Source organism: Neolamprologus multifasciatus, chromosome 4, assembly GCF_963576455.1.
Source record: "Neolamprologus multifasciatus chromosome 4, fNeoMul1.2, whole genome shotgun sequence".
Classification (NCBI taxonomy): domain Eukaryota; kingdom Metazoa; phylum Chordata; class Actinopteri; order Cichliformes; family Cichlidae; genus Neolamprologus; species Neolamprologus multifasciatus.
In genome coordinates, this window is record NC_140442.1 from 26,427,903 (window position 1) to 26,446,096 (window position 18,194).

The following is an 18,194-nucleotide window of genomic DNA, read 5'->3' on the forward strand; positions in this document are numbered from 1 at the left end:
TGTGCAGTTAGTTTCCAAAATACTTTTTTATATCCAGGCTCTTCCTTTTTACTGCCATCCTCCTCTCCTCCTCGCAGCGCAGGCTTGCTGCTGCTAAAACTGAACAGAGCTCCCTGAAAGGCACAGCCAATCACATTGGCCATATTTGTCACATGAGGTAGAACTCCAGTAGAGAACGTAATTTAACTCTTTCTGCACCACTGGGTGAATGAGACGCTGACAGATCTTTTTTTTTCTTACTATCGGGTTTGTTTTTCTTTACTCGAAGAGATCAAATTATTGTTGGGGACAATTCAATAATCGCTGGATATTGGTGGGGACATGTCCCTTCCGTCCATGCCAAATCTACGCCCTTGGGACAAGCTATGCATAGTTCTCAACAAGGCCACTTATTAGACCAGTCTATCAATAGTTATTAAGTGATTAGTGATTAATCATTCTTTTGAGGGAAATCTCCATAAAAACAAGTAAAGAAAAACACCAAGATTGTTCAATATCAGACTCCTTAGACCTGGATGACTGAGAGCTTAACCAGATATATGAGAAAGATAGCAGAGGATCAAGAGCCTACTTAAATTGAAGTTAAATTTGTTCTTTTTTTACTTGCTGTAGTACAAAAGAACATTAACACAATTCTAAGACAGACAAATTTGATTGAAAGCATATGAGGGGTTTCCTTAGTGTGTCTGTCTGTGTGTGTTATTTTTGTTTCTTGAGAAATTCTATTCCACTCCATTCCATCTGGCGGCGCTGGTGTAATTTTTGGGTGGTTTTCTGGTCACTCACCAGTGTTCGAGTGACGTGGAGAAGAAGAACAAAAGAAAATACAACGACGAAGAAGAGCGTGTGGCTGTCGTCTGCGTTAAGAAAAGATTGTTAAGCGGATCTGGTAATAATAATTTGCTTGTAAAACTTTTTTAGTCCCAACTGGCCTTTTTGTTTCTTTTTACCTGTTGCCCTCTTTTCAATCGTTTGGTTTGGCAGTGTGTTTTCGAAGTTTGAAATAACAGCTAATGTTAGCATAACAGCTAATGTTAGATATATCTGCTCATATCATCAGCTGTAACAAAATCATTTCCCAAATATGAGACAAATTATGAATTTTGTCATTTAAATTAGAAAAAACCCGAAGGACAATGACTCGCCATGGAAAGAACTGCACAGCTGGAGCTGTCTACACATACCACGAGAAGAAGAAGGATACAGGTAAGACATCCTCAGTGCTGCGAGTTCTTGTCTTTGTTCTCTCAGATTAGCCCGATCAGAAGGAGAACATGATTTTCTGTATAATCTCTAATCATGTCATTATCTAACTCTGATCCTGCTCAGCGGCCTCTGGTTACGGGACACAAAGTGTTCGACTTGGCAGAGATGCAGTCAAAGACTTTGACTGCTGCTGCCTGTCCCTGCAGCCCTGTCGGGATCCTGTTGTCACGTATGTTTTTTACTCCAACACACAAACACCTGCACACAGGGGATCAGTTCATCACTAACTGAATAATTACAGTAGAATTTTGAATAAAGTGGTATTCCTTTATCGGAATTATTGCACATATAAAAATGTGGAAGGAAATTTTCATTTTATATAAACTCTCAACAGCCTTAATAAATGAATACATTCATGAATTTATTTATAATGAACCTTAGATCATACTACGCAGTTTCTTTAATGAATTCAGTTCTTTTACGTCACGTGGTTCTGTAGTCTTTAGGTGTTGGGTTTTTATAGACCTCTAGCAACAACAGAGAGGAGCAGAGTGATCAGGTGGTTTCTTGGTGGAGACGAATTCTAAATTATATTTATGGATAGCTACAGGCAAGAGGCTGTGTCAGTGACATAGTACAGGATGTGTGTAATGTTCTGAACTGATTTAACAACAACACTCTGCACGGCTTTTTTTATTAGCTACAGAGCAAATTGTGAACTACTTGCAATAGAACAGGAGGAGCTGCTGTGACAGTTCTGTAGGGGGAGTCGTTATTCTTTAATACAACTGTATTTGCAATCCTGTGGAGCTCCAGAGTTGATATTAACATATTAATAACTTCAACTTTTAAATGATTTCATTCATCATGGGGGGGGGGGGGGGGGGGGGGGGTGTCTCTCCGAGCCAGCCTTGCCTTACGTGGAAAAGTAATTTCCCCGCCTAGTGACACCAGGCCTGATTACTGCCAGACCTTTTAAAACAGGAAGTCAGTTAAAATGAACTTAAATAAATATAACAAAATGAATTTGGCTAAAAGTTCTCAAAAAGCAACACAATAGTGGCAGGTTTAAAACATGTCAACAATGTCAAAAACAAATAACAAAAGCATTTGAAATGGTGGGTTTGTGCACCGGATGTGCGTAGTATTTTTTTGAATAAGGCTTTACTGCAAGTGACCTATTCTTATAATAGGACAAATGAATCCAAACCATCGTCAGCAGAATGACTCCACAGCATAAAAAAACAACCAGATTCTTTCACTGTAGACATCAGACTGTAAGATTTTTCCTTTGTAATTTAAATGAAATTAGTCCGTCTAATCCAGGAAGCCTTGGTATCAACCAGTTACCACAGTTAGCCAGGTCAAACAGATATGGCATCATGCTTGTTTGGCAGTTGTGCAGTCTTGCAAGTGATCAGCAAACACACACCAGCTCCATCTTATTACAGGTCAGGAGACTTCACCTAGTGGTCAAGTTCTGTGCCACAGCATTCTACAGTTTCTGACAAATAGACCTGAGCTCCCAAGCTTTATATATTTTTAATTAGTTATTAATCGTATTTAATTGAACTATGAGTAATTATAATAATCTCTAATAAACACACACACATTAAAGCATACGATCTAATGTTAGCATATGTGTGACACTGTCATGTTTCTGTTTGTGTGACCAGTCCAGATGGATACCTCTATGAAAAACAGGCCATTCTTGAATATATTCTTCACCAAAAGACACAGATTGCCAAAAAGATGAAAGTAAGTAACTCACTTAACTGTTCTTAACTCCTCACAGGTGCTTGGACAGTCACGTCCACAGCTAAACACCATGGGGTTGTTTTATGAATCAAGGCTTAATCATCGGGGTAACTAACACTGAAGAAGAAAGCCATGCAGACCGAGCTGTATGCTATTTGTCACTGGAATCTACATGTATTCATTTGGTGATGTAGAAAATGTTTGATATTTTTGATTAGACAGAATTAACAGAGCTTGTTTGATATTTAATACCAAAAATACTGAGTAGAAAGTTGAATTTGACTTTGGCAATAAGGTGATTTCCACATCAGACCAGAAGACAATGAGTAAATTTTAAAGTTTAAAGTTTCAGAGCTCTAATGTTCAGCTGTACATGTTACACAGCATATAGCATAAAAAACTCTATTTAAAATATTAACTGTTGATGCATTTTGTGCAGGACAAAAGTTAAATGACTTTTTATACAAGTGCACACAGACCCTGAAAGAGCGCACTTAAAAAAGAAGGTTGATGAGCGCCATTGCGACTGGGTTTTTAGGCTTTGCTAAGCCAGCTAATCCAAACAGAGCTTGGATATGTTGAACTTGCTTCATAGTCACTCCTGTAAACAATGAAACAAACAACATAAAATCTACTCTGCAGCCAACACATATGAAAGAGCTTTCTCTAAGAAATAATGGCCTCTTACTTGTCTAGAACTCTTACTTGTCTAGAACTGTGAGTGCTTGGCTTTCTTCCTTGATTTCTTCAGACGTACGAGAAACAGAAGCAGGCGCAGAGGAGCAGCAACCAACTTGAGTCCAAGTCAGAAGAGCGAGAGAGAGTGGAGAGGTTTAAAACAAAGGAGAACAGCATTGTATCTAAACCTATCAACCCCTTCACATCTGGTGCGTGCATGACTGTCAAAATATACCTTACGTTGTTGGCCACAAGAGGGAGCCAAAGCTCAGACTCTACCCCACAGACTCTGCGCTATGGCTGCTGCTGTCGTCACTTGTGTTGATTTAATGCACCCAAACTATTTTTAAGACATTTTTTATAATGAATACAATTCTGTCAAAACTGCTTTTTTCTTTTTTTCAGGTAAGAACATTGGAAGTGAGAAGGACGGGACACAGAGCAGCCCTGGAGAATTATCCAGTGCTGCCACAGCTGCAAGTTCCAGCCAGAGCCTGCCCAGTTTTTGGATTCCCTCACTGACACCAGAGGCCAAGCCCACTGCTCTCAAGAAACCAGTGAGTGACTGATGATGTTTCTCATGCCGAGGAAGGAGTTGAGCTACACTGTATGCTGGGTTTTTTTGTTTGTTTTTTTAACAGACTGGTGAAAGAGAAACAGGAACACCTTTTTGTTAAATACCCGCCATGAAATTACTTAAAAATGCTGGTGTAATAGACCTTGGAGCACAAGTGGGCCAGATTTGTGTGTGTTTGCCAGGTTTACCTGTTTACTTTATTAGTCAGTGTTTTAGTGTATGTTTACTCTGCGTTCCTCTTTTTGATGTTAACCCTCTTTCAAAGGCCAATGTCAGGTTGACCTGACATCATGATCATGTGGATCAGTTCCTACAGCTTAGTGACTACACTTACTCAAATATATTTACTGCTAAATTTGAGTATTTATGGGAAGTAGTTATTAAAAATGTAATGGCATAATTTTGTAATGGCTGCACTTTTCTGTCCATCTCTAACATCTGTCAGAGCAAGACTGTGTTATGTCCAATGTCTGGAAAACCCATTAAGATGAATGAGCTTATCACAGTGCGTTTCACCCCCTTGGACCCAAGTCTGGATCGAGTTGCCCTGCTCACCCGCCAGGTCGGTTTACTCAGCACACAGAAATAGATTGTCAGGCTTAGAGCATCAGAAATTTTATCTCATATGTGCAAGCCCTCAGACTTGGTAGCTGTTACATTACACGCTTCTTTGTAGCTGTGAACACAAGTTATTTAAATTGAAGAATAAACAAAGCAGGTGTAGTCAGAATTTGAATTAGAAGTTTCACACAGGAAGATGTTAGCTTTCTCTATGGCAGCTCCTTTTAACAGTTGTGTGTGTTATTGGTTAAGTCAAGTTGTTTTGTGTCTTAGATGAAAATTCTATGAGTAATCAGTCTGGTAACTTCACTTTGTCTTGAGGCTGTATAATTTTGTCATTTCTTTCCAGGACAGGTACATATGTACAGTGACCAAAGACGTCTTGGGCAACAGTGTTCCCTGTGCTGTTCTTCGACCATCGTGAGTGCCACCTGTATTTGTTTATGAACAAATTTAGAAGTCCCTCTGACCATGCATACCAACAAATGACAGCCTGGCTGTCTTGAGAATTAGAGCACAAAGTCTTTAAAATTACTTTTACTACTACAAATTAATACCAGTAAGCCCAGTCCCACCTGTCCTCAGCAACCTCGGTCCCTCGTCTATAAGGGTCTTTCATAAATCTGCTTGTCTGGGGGATCATTGAACACTTTGGTTTTAACGCTCAGCTCTCTCTTGACCATGACAGACCGTGCGTCTGTACTTCTTTCTCCTTAAACCTCGGGTTCCTGTTATTCCATTTTCTACAGTCAGGCTTCTCTCCTACAACATTGTCAACATGTTTCTTTATATCAAGAAATGTGGGCAGGGCAGTGTGCAAATTGTGTGGAGTTTTCACATGGCTGCTGGTTATGAACGATTCCGAGTTACAACAGAATCAGCTGCTACGCGTCTTTCATAAATCAGACAGAAATTTTGAACACAAATGTATGTTTTGCACAGGATAAAATCATTTCCACCCTAATGTTAGTAAATGGGGTCCAATGTTCTCTGGAGTGTGAGGGGATATGTAACATTAGGGCTGTTCGATATAACAATATATATCGGATGACGATATAAAAACATCTATCGGTTTATTTTACGCTATCGTTTGTTTTGTGGTGTCGCAAAATAAACTGTTTACGGCAATATTTTTTCACTGTTTTGATGGTCACTTTAGTGGCTATATTCATTCATTTCTTAATTTAATATAACCACACTACGGACGGACAAGCGCCTGTTTTTATGTGTTGTCATTAGCAACAACGACGGTAAAACCATTGCGTGTCCGCTTGTTTATTTTCCACATAAACCTTTCAGAATAAAGCTCAAGATCCTATTGAGACTTTTCAAAATAAACTGAATCACGTGAAAGAGTATACAGAGTATTTACGGTTGAGAAGCAAAAAAAGAGCCGTCAGGTGCTAAAAAATAAACCTTAGACTCAAACGTTAGAACAGGCTGTGTAATAAATACTAAGTGTAATAAGCGGCCGTTACAACTTATGTCTAAAAATGTATAGTTTCATGCATCGGTTAAAACACTCGACTCCAGGTACACGACGCCCAGCTGGAAACACTTTACGCAAGTCGAGCTGCCCGAGATTCACAGAACTTTAAGAAAATGTAAAATGTTTGTGATTTATATTGTTATCGGGATGATAGATGTCTTATTTTGAATTGAAATGTTTATTTCAGTCAACAACAACAGATTATAATTTTACATAAAAGTACTCAAACAGTAACCGAAAAAGGAATAGGCTGAAGCTTTATGGCTTATACTTATCCTATCCCTTACCCCCATAGAAATAATCAAATCCTTAACCAAGAAAATAAATAGCATTGATAAATAAGTTGTATAACAGTTTGAAAAGAAATCAATGATAAATCAAGAAATTAAATCAACACAAACCTTTTTTAACAAACCAAATTTCTATAACCTTGTATAATACTAATTTTTAAAATCTTCCTGAAGAATGACAAAGAAAAACACATCTTCAGTTCATCATTAAGTCCATTCCATAATTTCACTCCCAAAACTGACACACATCTATACTTAACATTGGTTCTCACTATCCTGTCTCAGAGTGACGCTGAAAAACTAGTTCATGCATTTATTACTTCCAGGCTGGACTACTGCAATTCATTATTATCAGGATGTCCAAAAAACTCACTGAAAAGCCTTCAGTTAATCCAAAATGCTGCAGCAAGAGTCCTGACAGGGACTAGAAAGAGAGAGCATATTTCTCCTGTTTTGGCTTCCCTTCATTGGCTTCCTGTTAAATCCAGAATTGAATTCAAAATCCTGCTCCTCACATACAAGGTCTTAAATAATCAGGCCCCATCTTATCTTAATGACCTTGTAGTACCATATTACCCTATTAGAGCACTTCGCTCCCACTCTGCAGGCCTACTTGTTGTTCCTAGAGTATTTAAAAGTAGAATGGGAGGGAGAGCCTTCAGTTTTCAGGCCCCTCTTCTGTGGAACCAGCTTCCAGTTTGGATTCGGGAGACAGACACTATCTCTACTTTTAAGATTAGGCTTAAAACTTTCCTTTTTGCTAAAGCATATAGTTAGGGCTGGACCAGGTGACCCTGAATCCTCCCTTAGTTATGCTGCAATAGATGTAGGCTGCCGGGGGATTCCCATGATGCATTGAGTTTTTCCTTTCCAGTCACCTTTCTCACTCACTATGTGTTAATAGACCTCTCTGTGTTGAATCATATCTGTTATTAATCTCTGTCTCTCTTCCACAGCATGTCTTTTATCCTGTCTTCCTTCTCTCACCCCAACCGGTCGCAGCAGATGGCCGCCCCTCCCTGAGCCTGGTTCTGCCGGAGGTTTCTTCCTGTTAAAAGGGAGTTTTTCCTTCCCACTGTCGCCAAAGTGCTTGCTCATAGGGGGTCATATGATTGTTGGGCTTTTCTCTGTATCTATGAAGCGCCTTGAGGCGACATTTGTTGTGATTTGGCGCTATATAAATAAAATTGAATTGAATTGAATTGAACTTTAGGCATTTCAAACTTATAAGACCCCCTCAAATCATATTTTCCATCTCTTAGTTGAAACATACTTAAAATACAAATTGGAACATTCTTTTTAATCACACGATATATAATTTCTAAAGTTTTAGAATATATAATGTCCATGAATTTTAACATAGATGATCCTACAAAAAACTGGTTGGTTGACTCCCTATATCCAACTTTATTTATTATTCTAATAGCTCTTTTTTGCAATTTAAATATTGAATCCAAATATGTTTTGTATGTGTTCCCCCAAATTTCTGCACAGTAGGTCATATAAGGCAAACAAAGGGAAGTATACAATAAATAAAGGCAGTTTTTATTCAAAAAATCTCTTGTTTTATAAAGAATAGAAATAGACTTGGATAATTTCCGTTTCACATGTTCTATGTGGGGCTTCCAACAAAGTTTATCATCAATAATTACTCTTTCAATTTCCACATTATTTAAATTCAATTTTACTTTAATATTACTTTTACTACCTCCAAATAACATAAAATTTGTTTTTATATCGGGATATGGGATTTTGGTTATATCGCACAGCCCTATGTGACGTGTGTCCTGTGTTCAGGGGCGCTGTGGTGACGCAGGAGTGTGTGGAGAAGTTGATCAGAAAGGACATGACTGATCCTCTGACGGGAGACAAACTTTCTGAAAAAGACATTATTCCACTGCAGAGGGTATGTGAAAAATAATTATAACAGTTTTTTTTTTTTAAAAAGTATTTCAAATGTTTATTTTTGAACACTCATCCCAATGTTATGAATTCTGTTGCTGTCACTCAGAAATCAGAGGTGTCATGCTGCAGCCTGGTAGACACAGAAAACGTGGTTTGCTGTTTGAAAGCTGATTTTTGAGGAGCAGAGACTTTTTCTCTCTTTAACTGTACTGTGGTCCTTTGTGTTTTGAAAGGGTGGAACCGGCTTTGCAGGTTCTGGGATTGACCTCACGGCCAAAGAGGCTCGTCCAGTGATGCAAGCGTGAGGTGACCGAAGACTCCACAGTGGTGCTCATTGTGTAACTTTCTAACTTACTTTATAATGTCTTATATGACTTTTTGTTTGACAGCATTTCCTCCTGAATGTATTTTTATTTTGCTGGAAAATGCTTCCACTGACTGTACAACACAGATTTGCTGAAACTGCCATCCAAATGTTTCTTACAGATTAATGTCAACAATTTCCTTTAAATAAAATCAGCATTTAAGGCTTAAATCCATACTATTATTATTTGGTTTGATTTATTTTGTGCTCAGGAGGCACCGCAGGTTGTGAACTAATCAGATTAGTGGTTCACATATTTTAGTGTCTTTGATCTCCAAATTGCTCCTGATGCATAGCCGAGTGTAAGGATGTGCATAAATATGCTGTATGAAAGTGTGTGTGTTGTAGGAAAAGTGCTTTGAGTAGTCAGAGCAGAAATGTACAAGTACCAGTGTATTTCCATTTTTTCCGCTTTTATGGACTACAGGTAAGTTTAGTTATAAATAAAGCAATGTCTCAATGTTTTTATTGTGTTCATATCATAGATGAAATTTACAATCCAATGCATTGTCTGACAAACTTGAGTGGGTGCTCTAAACATGCATGAAGTCCTGCTCTAAGCAGATCTGTTGTTGCTTAAATTTGAGCTGCTTCACTGTTCATGATGGAGATCTTCACATCGGGCCTCATTCACTTAGATATGCACAGTAATGTTCTTACTTTGAAACATGCTTTCTTGACATTTTTGTAACTGTGTGTATGTTAGTGAATCAGTCAACTGGGCTGTGTCCAAACCTGCAGTCTCCACAGTACCACACCCCCACTTCCCACGCTTTTCTCGGGTGAAGTGGAGAAAGCAGTAAGAGAGAAGTATGCCCTGCTGCTGCTAAAAAGTAGATGAAACTCAATCAGTAGTTTCTTGTAACACTCACTGTAGCTCAGAAAATGTATACAAAATTTAAAGAATTGAATTATGAATAAAAATGTATTACTAATAAACATGTGTACCTCAGTTTAAAGATGAGTTAGTTTTGTAAGATATAAGTGTGGCCTTGTGTGTTTTAAATTTGTATAGGATGAATCAATTCAGATAAGAAAATATTCACAAGTCATAGATTTTTGTGTAAAACATTTGTATATGGGACCAAACTGAAGTCACAGTTCATCACGGTCATCCACCCTCATCCCTCCATAGTCGGTCATTGTACTGGTCTTGATGAAGTCCATCTTGTCAAGTATCTCAGGTAGACTCAGACGGCCATCCTGATGAGCAAAGTAGAGGGATGCTTGACGCAATTTGAATTAAACTGAATACTTTATATTCTTATGGAGTCTAACAGTAAAATCTTTACTTTAGAATAAATTATGTTTGTAGGCTAATAATTTTACAATGTGTACTGACCAAGCGCTTCATTAGATATGATTGTTTGAACATTGTTATAATTATGTTACAGTACAGAGAGATACATTACCATTTCCAGATATCCGTGGAGGCTCAGTTTGAAACTTCACTGTGCAGCGCTCTGTTCCTGTGTTTTGTTTTGTTTTTTTCAGTATTAAGGCAAAGGATGCGAATTCATGTTGCAAATCAACACACATTAAAAACTAATACAAAACAAGCATCACCTCATCTGTTCCCAAATAATACATTTTAGTTTTAGCAAAGCATATCCTGCACGTTATTTCTTTTCACTGCTGTGTAGAATTGGTAGCGACATTATGGAATCTCAAAGATCTATTTAAAATTCACAAAATTCCAACCCCCGGGGAGCAGTGTGTAGGGACGGTACCTTGCTCAGGGGTACTTCAGGGTAGCCATTCGGTGGATTTGAACCCCCAACCCCCAAACATGGGGCGAACATTCTACCTTTACACACTGCAACTTTAAACTTAATCACAAAAAAGGCAGAAACCAGCAACATCTCTTACACAATTCGAGAACAACACTGACAATTATATTTGTAATAATTTAAATCATAATGTGACTAAAGAATAATAAGTACAATTGTAGAAAAAGAAGACTTTAATCTCTCCCACACCCTCCCATCCACACACTCAAACAAACATTTGATAGCAAATTTTGACATGCTTTCATGCTGCTTATTATAAGAACATTATTGATTATACAACTAAAACAGCATAATCCAGACCCAAGTCCCACGCCTATTCTGATATCCCCATAACTACATTTTCATCAAAGTTCATCGTGCTTCTTCGTTAAGTCTTCACCATAATTGGTAGCCTGACTGCCCACAAACATGTTCCAGTTGGCTAGAATCTCCTTCTTGGTTATTCTCTCATCCTGTTGTTTGGTCACCAGATTCCATCCATTGGTTTCATTGATTTAGTAGTTTGAGTGAGAGAAGGAAAAGAAGGAGTAATGAAGAAAGCAAGAGACAGAAAGAAGCTTGTTAATAATTAATCCAAAATTAACACAATTATTTCAAAGACAAGTGATTTTAAGTTAGCGCTGTGTTGACCAAACTCTCCAAAATGCTGGAACTCTTATACTTATTACAGTACTGTACAAAGGTCTTGAGCCACTGCTCATTCTTTATATTTTGCTAGGAAAAAGTAAAGGGAAACAGGTGCAGCAATTTATTTAAAAATTCAAAATACATGGAAATGATCAAAAAGAATTAAACCAACTTCAAAGTGCTTGAATTGCACAAACGTTCACCAGTAATGATTGTAATATGTACTGTTAGAAAGAGGGGGTTTGAGGGTATCACATGGTTGCCAGTAGGTAGCATAGGAGTAACAATGACTCCAGACATGCCTGCAAAAGTATGACACGAGTAAGACTATCATATGGTCTTCCCAAGGGGACACTAATGGGGACGCACTGAGTACTTGTGAACATTGTAACTTTTGCATTGTATTATTGTAGGGTCTTTACTGTTTAAAATAAATTCCAACTCCTGTTGTCATTTGGTGCCTTATAAATAAAACTGATTTGTATCTAAAACATCATGTGTAACTATGAATTTTAAAATTTAGTTCAAGCTTCTAAATCCATTACTTTCAAAAATCTATAGCTTTTCGATACAGCCTGTACAAGGGTTAGGGTAGCATACAAAAACACTCTGTACAGCATATACAGGTAAAAACAGACTGTACAGTTCTAGTCTGCAAGTCATTTATTCTTCAAAAGAAACTTAACACTCTCAGGCAAGTTTTCTTGTCATTTCTTTAAGCAGTGATTAAAGGCTTCCTGAAGGAGATTCCAAACTTCTTCTTTTGATGTTGTGTTCTCTATCAAGACAATCCTACACTGCTTCTTTACTGTTAATGTCTGGGCTCTGGGGAGGCCAGTCCACTGATACTGATAGGCCTCCATTGTGTGTTTTTTCTATTCAGGTATGCAGTGTGTTTGTGATCGCTGTCATGCTGGAAAATGAAGCTGTTGCCATCACACTTTCCAGAATGCATGGCAGATCAAAACTCGACTGTTCATTATTTCACCAAGTTTGACAAGATTATTAACACCACTGGCTCATATTCATTCTGAAACCATAACAGACTATCAGCTGTGTTTTACAGATGGCTATTCACTGTTTTACCTCTCTCTTGATCTCCTCCATACATACTGACAACACCCTGAATCAATCATTTCGAATTTGGGTTCATCATTCAGACCTGTTGTTGGCTCTCTTCCACAGTATGTCTTTTATTCTGTCTTCCTTCTCTCTCCCCAACCGGTCGCAGCAGATGGCCCCGCCCCTCCCTGAGCCTGGTTCTGCCGGAGGTTTCTTTCTGTTAAAAGGGAGTTTTTCCTTCCCACTGTCGCCAAAGTGCTTGCTCATAGGGGGTTGGTTGTTGATTATATAGTGACTTGAGGCGACTGTTGTTGTGATTTGGCTCTGTATAAATAAATTGAATTGCCACTAGCTTTTAATTATACTACTTTGGTTTCCCCTGTTTCTCTTCCTTAAGGACAGCTTTTGACAATCACCTTTCTACTGATACTGTTTCTGAGTAGGCTTCAGAGCAAACAGTAAAGGGATCAACTAAAGGGCCAGATGCATCTCTCAGGTCCTGTTTCGTCAAGTCTTTGCTTGTTTTTTTCTATTTCTTGACTTTCACCTGCTGTTGATGATTTTTGAGCCTGACATTTCTTTTATCTTCATTTTGTCCAATTTCCTAAAATTGTTAAATACATTTTTTCAAGACACACAAGTTTTTGGCATATCACCTTGTTGGGGCAAAAATATTTTTTCTGTTAATGTGTTTTATCATGTTGAAATCTTTCATAGATTCAACTAAAGAAATGTGAAAGTACTTAAAGACACGATTTAAAATTGGTTATTAGTTTGTCTGTTATGTGAAGATACACAACACTGGTTCACCCCTTGAGTTAGATGCTTTTTTTTATGCTTTACTGAATCATAGGTCAGTGTTAACAATCAAACACAAAATTCTCTGAAAACTCTGGACATTTTCTGCTTTTTCAGTCATTTTCATCCCAGTCTTTGTACCTGATCATTTTTAAAGACAAACTTTGAAAGACCTTCAGGAAGCCTGAAGAAGTATTGTTCAAATGGTAAATGGCCTGTATTTGTATAGCACTTTTACTAGTCCCCCCAAAGCGCTTTACACACCCAGTCATCCACACACCCATTCACACACTGGTGAAAGCAAGCTACAGTTGTAGCCACAGCTGCCCTGGGGCAGACTGACAGAAGCGAGGCTGCCATATCACGCCATCGGCCCTTCTGGCCAACCAGTAGGCGGTAGGTGAAGTGTCTTGCCCAAGGACACAACGACCGAGACTGCCCGAGCCGGGGCTCGAACCAGCAACCTTCCGATTACAAGGCAAACTCCCAACTCTTGAGCCACGATCGCCCTATTCAACACCACCTTTAACATGTACAAGAAAGTCTTGGAAAACAAAATACACGGAAATAAGAAGGGGCTCAAGAATTTTGCACAATGCTATTGTTTACATGGAAATATGTTTGGCAGCTGCCACCATTTTTCATGACGGACCAAATAAAGTGCTGTATTTTCATCGGCTACACCTACATTGTTGAAAAAATGAACTGGTAAATAAACGTAATTGCTCTGGTTTTTAATGTCAAAATAAAGCCAGAAAAAAAGCCACCAGAATTAAAAGAATTTAGAATTTAAACAATGATTAGTCTACCTTGTCAGTGTCTGTCTCGTGGATCAAATGTTTGGCTTCATTGTCAGCATGGTCAACCTCTCCAGGCAAAACCCACTGTCCTACTTCGTCAGCATCCAGGTACCCATCCTAAACACAGAGAGAACATTTAAGGGTAACTGTAACAGTCTAAAACCTCCTAAGTGGCACTGAGAATCTGCTACCAGGAGTAGCAGCTTCTTAAAGTTGGACCAACCCAAAAACCTTGGAAAATGCTAGTGGTTATAGCAATTTGGCCATTGCCTGTTCCATTTTATCTATATAGCGCCAATTCACATCAACAATTATCTCAATGTAAGTAATGTGACCATTTTTTTGGGGCTGTGTTTATAGGTATTATTTTTCTTAATGAAAAAAATCTGTTTCATTTTGAAGAACTAAGGATCTTTTACATTATTGGTATCCCTGATCTCCGAGAAATGTTTCTTCTCTGTCTGGACCCAGTCAGGCTCACTTTCCCCATCCTCGGCTGTGTACATATCACCTGTGAAACAAGAATAATACACACATTTAGGACTGACAGCCTCCAGTGCAGAGAGTAGCTGCTCAAATAGTCAAGTAAGTAACCTACCGATGTATTCTTCTAAGTTGATCTTCCCGTCCCCATTCTTATCAATGTCCTCCACAGTTTCCTGCATAAGAATATCATTCAGTTTTCACAATTAAAAATCCAGTGATAGACACAATTTGCCCCATTTACATTTACATCCCGGTAATCAGTAGTAGGCTTTACCTGAATTACCAAATCTTTCATGTAATCAAACTCCTCAGGGTGAAGGAAGGCAGTGAACTCCTCACGTGTGGCAATGCCATCACTGTCTCGGTCAGCCGTCTTAAAGCGCCTTTCATCTCTTTTGAGCATGGACTTATAAGTCTCCTTGTCATCAATATCATCAAAATCCTCTCCTAAGAAAAGAAAAGATTCATTTTCAGCACATCATTGTCTTTTGGGTGTGGACAATCCACTGGCACTTGGTTAAAGAGAAACAGATGAGAAAGTTGTAAAGCACACAAAACTCAAACTATGGGACAGAAAAGGCCAAATTTAATGACAAGCAGTAGTGGTGTATAACACAAAGGAAGTGAAAAGGGGTGACATGTTTCCCAGCATCACAGATTGAGATCCAGATTAAGTTTAGAACAGGGAAGTATGGGATGGTTCAGGGTCATCAACTATAAGCTTTGTCAAAAGTCTGAATCCTGTTCTAAGCACAGAGTGTCTGTATCCAGTAAATACTTAGAGCTAGTTGTATAGTAGAGAGGTCTCATAGCTGAAGGCTCTGCCTCTACTTTAAGAAACTTTAGGAAACACAAGCAAATCTTCACTTTGAGAGAAAACAATCAGTGATCGAGTGATTGGGCTTTGGATGGAACTTGCAATGGAATAATCCTAACTCTGGAAATTTGAACCATTTGCATTTCCACTTGCTAAATAATACTGTGCCCCTCACCCACTGTGCCGTTTACAGAAATCAATGTTAGTCTCTACTGTAATTAAAATATTTATTTTCCACTATTATGGTGATACTAAAATCAAATTCCATGCCATAAAGCAAAAAGCGGAACAGGCAGAAAAGGAGATTATGGAAATTTGATCAAATAGGGAAAAAAGGAAAAGAATAAAAATTGAACTATTAGGGTTTCACACACACCCAGATAGTAGCCATAGGTGGTGTTTTTATACTCCTCCCAGCTTATCTTGTCATCTTGGTTCTTGTCGTAGTCCTTCCAGTGTTTGTTAACATTTTCCTCGATGTACCTCCTCTGTCTGTGTTTGATCCAATAATGCAGCTCTCCGTGGCTGATGTAGCCATCCTTGTCAGTGTCAATACGGTCCACTATCTTCCTGTGAAGGGAGACGGAGAAGTTTCAAGTCATGATTATGTCTAGTGTCCAGACTGTTGTATCAAATGCTAATTTTTTATATCCAACTGTCCTATTTGGGCTCTAGTCAATGTGGAGTATGTGAAATTCTAGTCTGAACTGGGTAATGAGTCTTACTAAGTGCTGAAATGCTTTAGACCACAGGCTACATTCACCAATATAGTATGTTACACCCATGACAAAATTCAAAAAACACTGGATTATAAACACTGACGTCTTTCGACTGTGAGAGGAAGCTGGAATACCCATGGAGGCATAAAGAAAACATGCAGGCTTCATGCTTCTTTATTAGATTCAACCAAATTATTGTAGCCACTTTGTCATGGACTGTAACATATTAGATATTAGATACAGTATTAGAGATTCTGTAACTGTTTTTTGAAATGGGAATTACATTTTGACTAGAGGCACATGCTTTAATCGTCTCAAGGTACTTTCATCGAATGGTAAAAATTCTGAAATGGTGCATACTTAGACAGAACAGCTATAAGTTTGTCATTCATTCATTATTACACAGAATCGAAAGCTCCAGTTAGATTAACACATTAGTATCAGCCTAGTTTTATGCCTTAGAGCCTAGCTGCAATTTACATTGAATATAAATTTAAAGTCAATAAATTATGAAAAATTAGGTTTAAATTTCTGGTGAAAAATCATCCATTTGTTCATGACAGTGCAGATTTCTGACATTTTGTGTATATTTAGGTGAATGTGAGTGTAAAACTTAAGTTAGACTTGTATCCACCTCATATTGTGTAGCTTTCTGAATTTTATACGTATTGGTTACATGTTTATTTATACAGTACATAAAGTCAAAATTCTATTTTTTCATGTAACTGAAATGTTTCATTATTTGGTCTAAAGCTATTAAGAAAGTTACAGACTAAGTAGGTATACACATGTTTTATACGAAACATGTGTATACTTACTGCATTTGATGTATTTTACCATGTAATATATGTAATACATATTAGGGAATTTAACACATGCATATGTGTGAAGAAATGGCTTTTATTTTTCGCCACACCATGGAAATCAGAATAAGATTTCTTTAGAGCCGCCCCTGAGGCAGAACTGGATAGTTTAGAAAATCTGTGATAGTATGTCCAACTTACGCTAATCTATCTTTGCTCTCCTCAGGAGTCAGCTGGTCAAAGGTCTTGGCCTCTTCTTTACCCAGGAAGGCCTCATGGTCATACTGGAAACTGTGAGCATCATCATGGGCGTGGTCACTCAGATCAGGCTGGTGATGGATGCGCTTCTCCTGAGCAGGCACAGCAAAGGCAACAGCGGCCAGGAAGTAGAGCGATGCTAATGAATTCAGCAGCATCATAACTGACTTCAGCGGGTGAAGAGAAGACAAAAAGTCAAATTCACGTGGAGAGCACAGACCATATGAGAGAACACAGCACAAAGTATAACACACAATACACTATTACAAAACACATGTACACTACTCAAAGAATAAAACACAACAGCTAACAATACTGTGGCAGCTCACTGCCAACTTCACTGCCAATTGAATTAACCAGGATAAAAGCCAACTACAGAGCTCTCAACCTGAAGCATTCAGAAGATTGTTTTTGAAGTATCTTTCCACTTAAGGAGGGCCAGGACTAGCATAAGTCACCAATAATTTGAAGCAGATGACAAAGTCAACATTTATATATTATACACACACACACACACACACACACACACACTGACATACAATTTGAGTTCTTCAGTCTTTTCCCAGCATTTTTTCTGAGCTGGTCATTCTTGTTTATTTATTTGCTTTAAAAGTCGTCTGCAAGCTAAATAGTTCAGGAGCAACAATGCATTATTGACACTGATGAAAGAAGAAAAATCTGGTATCCGCAGCGTCAAATCACAGTAAACGATTCATGTCATCATGAGGTAAAAGTATCCATAATCACTTTCTCGCTCTCTTAACATTGAAATTCATTTTTAAAGTGCTGATAGAATAAATACACAAAAGCTCTGTCATACACCACACATCACTTTTTACATGCAAGAAAAAGATGAACTCACCAGCTTTGTTGCGCCACCTTTTACAATATACAGGTAGGGTCACTCCAGAAACAGTCCGCGTTGGCAAACGCTACCTTTAAATAACAATGGCAATTGGGCGGGTTTAGATACACAGCTATCCAATCATCAGTGCCTTAAAGAAAATTCTAACCAATAAAAAGTTCGTCAAAGTATGGAGGCGGGGCGGGAGGGAAACGTTTCAAGGTAAGTTCTTATTGGCTTCTTACCGCCACGTTGTCATGCAAACGGTCCACGTAATAACCATCATTCGCTCCCGTCGAGGAATCGAGGCGAGGGATCGTCACGTGGTTCACATACGCCCTAGTTCCCGGAAGTGGTTAGGG

General features: G+C 38.4%; 2 protein-coding genes across 5 annotated transcripts; one reads left to right on the plus strand and one right to left on the minus strand.

Annotated features, from left to right (window-relative positions):
- Positions 1-789: 789 nt before the first annotated feature.
- Positions 790-9,787, plus strand: nosip (nitric oxide synthase interacting protein). Its single transcript, XM_085155850.1, has 10 exons — positions 790-889; positions 1,120-1,206; positions 1,330-1,435; positions 2,883-2,964; positions 3,716-3,851; positions 4,048-4,199; positions 4,665-4,781; positions 5,130-5,200; positions 8,357-8,465; positions 8,698-9,787. Exons 2-10 carry the CDS (start codon positions 1,137-1,139, stop codon positions 8,767-8,769), a joined length of 915 nt encoding a protein of 304 aa, XP_085011976.1. The 5' UTR covers positions 790-889; positions 1,120-1,136; the 3' UTR covers positions 8,770-9,787.
- Positions 9,275-17,955, minus strand: rcn3 (reticulocalbin 3, EF-hand calcium binding domain). 4 transcript variants are annotated; one of them, XM_085155849.1, is made up of 9 exons: positions 17,851-17,955; positions 16,932-17,155; positions 15,585-15,778; positions 14,666-14,838; positions 14,504-14,564; positions 14,325-14,416; positions 13,915-14,022; positions 10,241-10,297; positions 9,275-10,031 (listed from the first exon to the last, which is right to left on the minus strand). In XM_085155849.1, exons 2-8 carry the CDS (start codon positions 17,147-17,149, stop codon positions 10,277-10,279), a joined length of 867 nt encoding a protein of 288 aa, XP_085011975.1. In that variant the 5' UTR covers positions 17,150-17,155; positions 17,851-17,955; the 3' UTR covers positions 9,275-10,031; positions 10,241-10,276. The 4 variants fall into 4 exon arrangements, with proteins under 4 accessions (XP_085011975.1, XP_085011972.1, XP_085011974.1 ...); XM_085155846.1 differs by lacking the exon at positions 10,241-10,297; XM_085155848.1 differs by lacking the exon at positions 10,241-10,297 and having other exon boundaries at positions 16,932-17,151; positions 17,851-17,943.
- Between the last annotated feature and the right edge of the window lie 239 nt (positions 17,956-18,194).

Excerpts from the sequence above, each read along its gene's own strand:
- nosip (XM_085155850.1), top strand. The coding sequence starts at position 1,137 with ATGACTCGCCATGGAAAGAACTGCACAGCTGGAGCTGTCTACACATAC. Across the intron at positions 1,207-1,329 it reads CGAGAAGAAGAAGGATACAG|CGGCCTCTGGTTACGGGACA; the intron begins GTAAGACATCCT and ends GATCCTGCTCAG. Across the intron at positions 1,436-2,882 it reads TGTCGGGATCCTGTTGTCAC|TCCAGATGGATACCTCTATG; the intron begins GTATGTTTTTTA and ends TTGTGTGACCAG.
- rcn3 (XM_085155846.1), bottom strand. The coding sequence starts at position 17,149 with ATGATGCTGCTGAATTCATTAGCATCGCTCTACTTCCTGGCCGCTGTT. Across the intron at positions 14,839-15,584 it reads CACCTATGGCTACTATCTGG|GAGAGGATTTTGATGATATT; the intron begins GTGTGTGTGAAA and ends TTCTTTTCTTAG. Across the intron at positions 14,565-14,665 it reads TGAAAGATTTGGTAATTCAG|GAAACTGTGGAGGACATTGA; the intron begins GTAAAGCCTACT and ends ATTCTTATGCAG.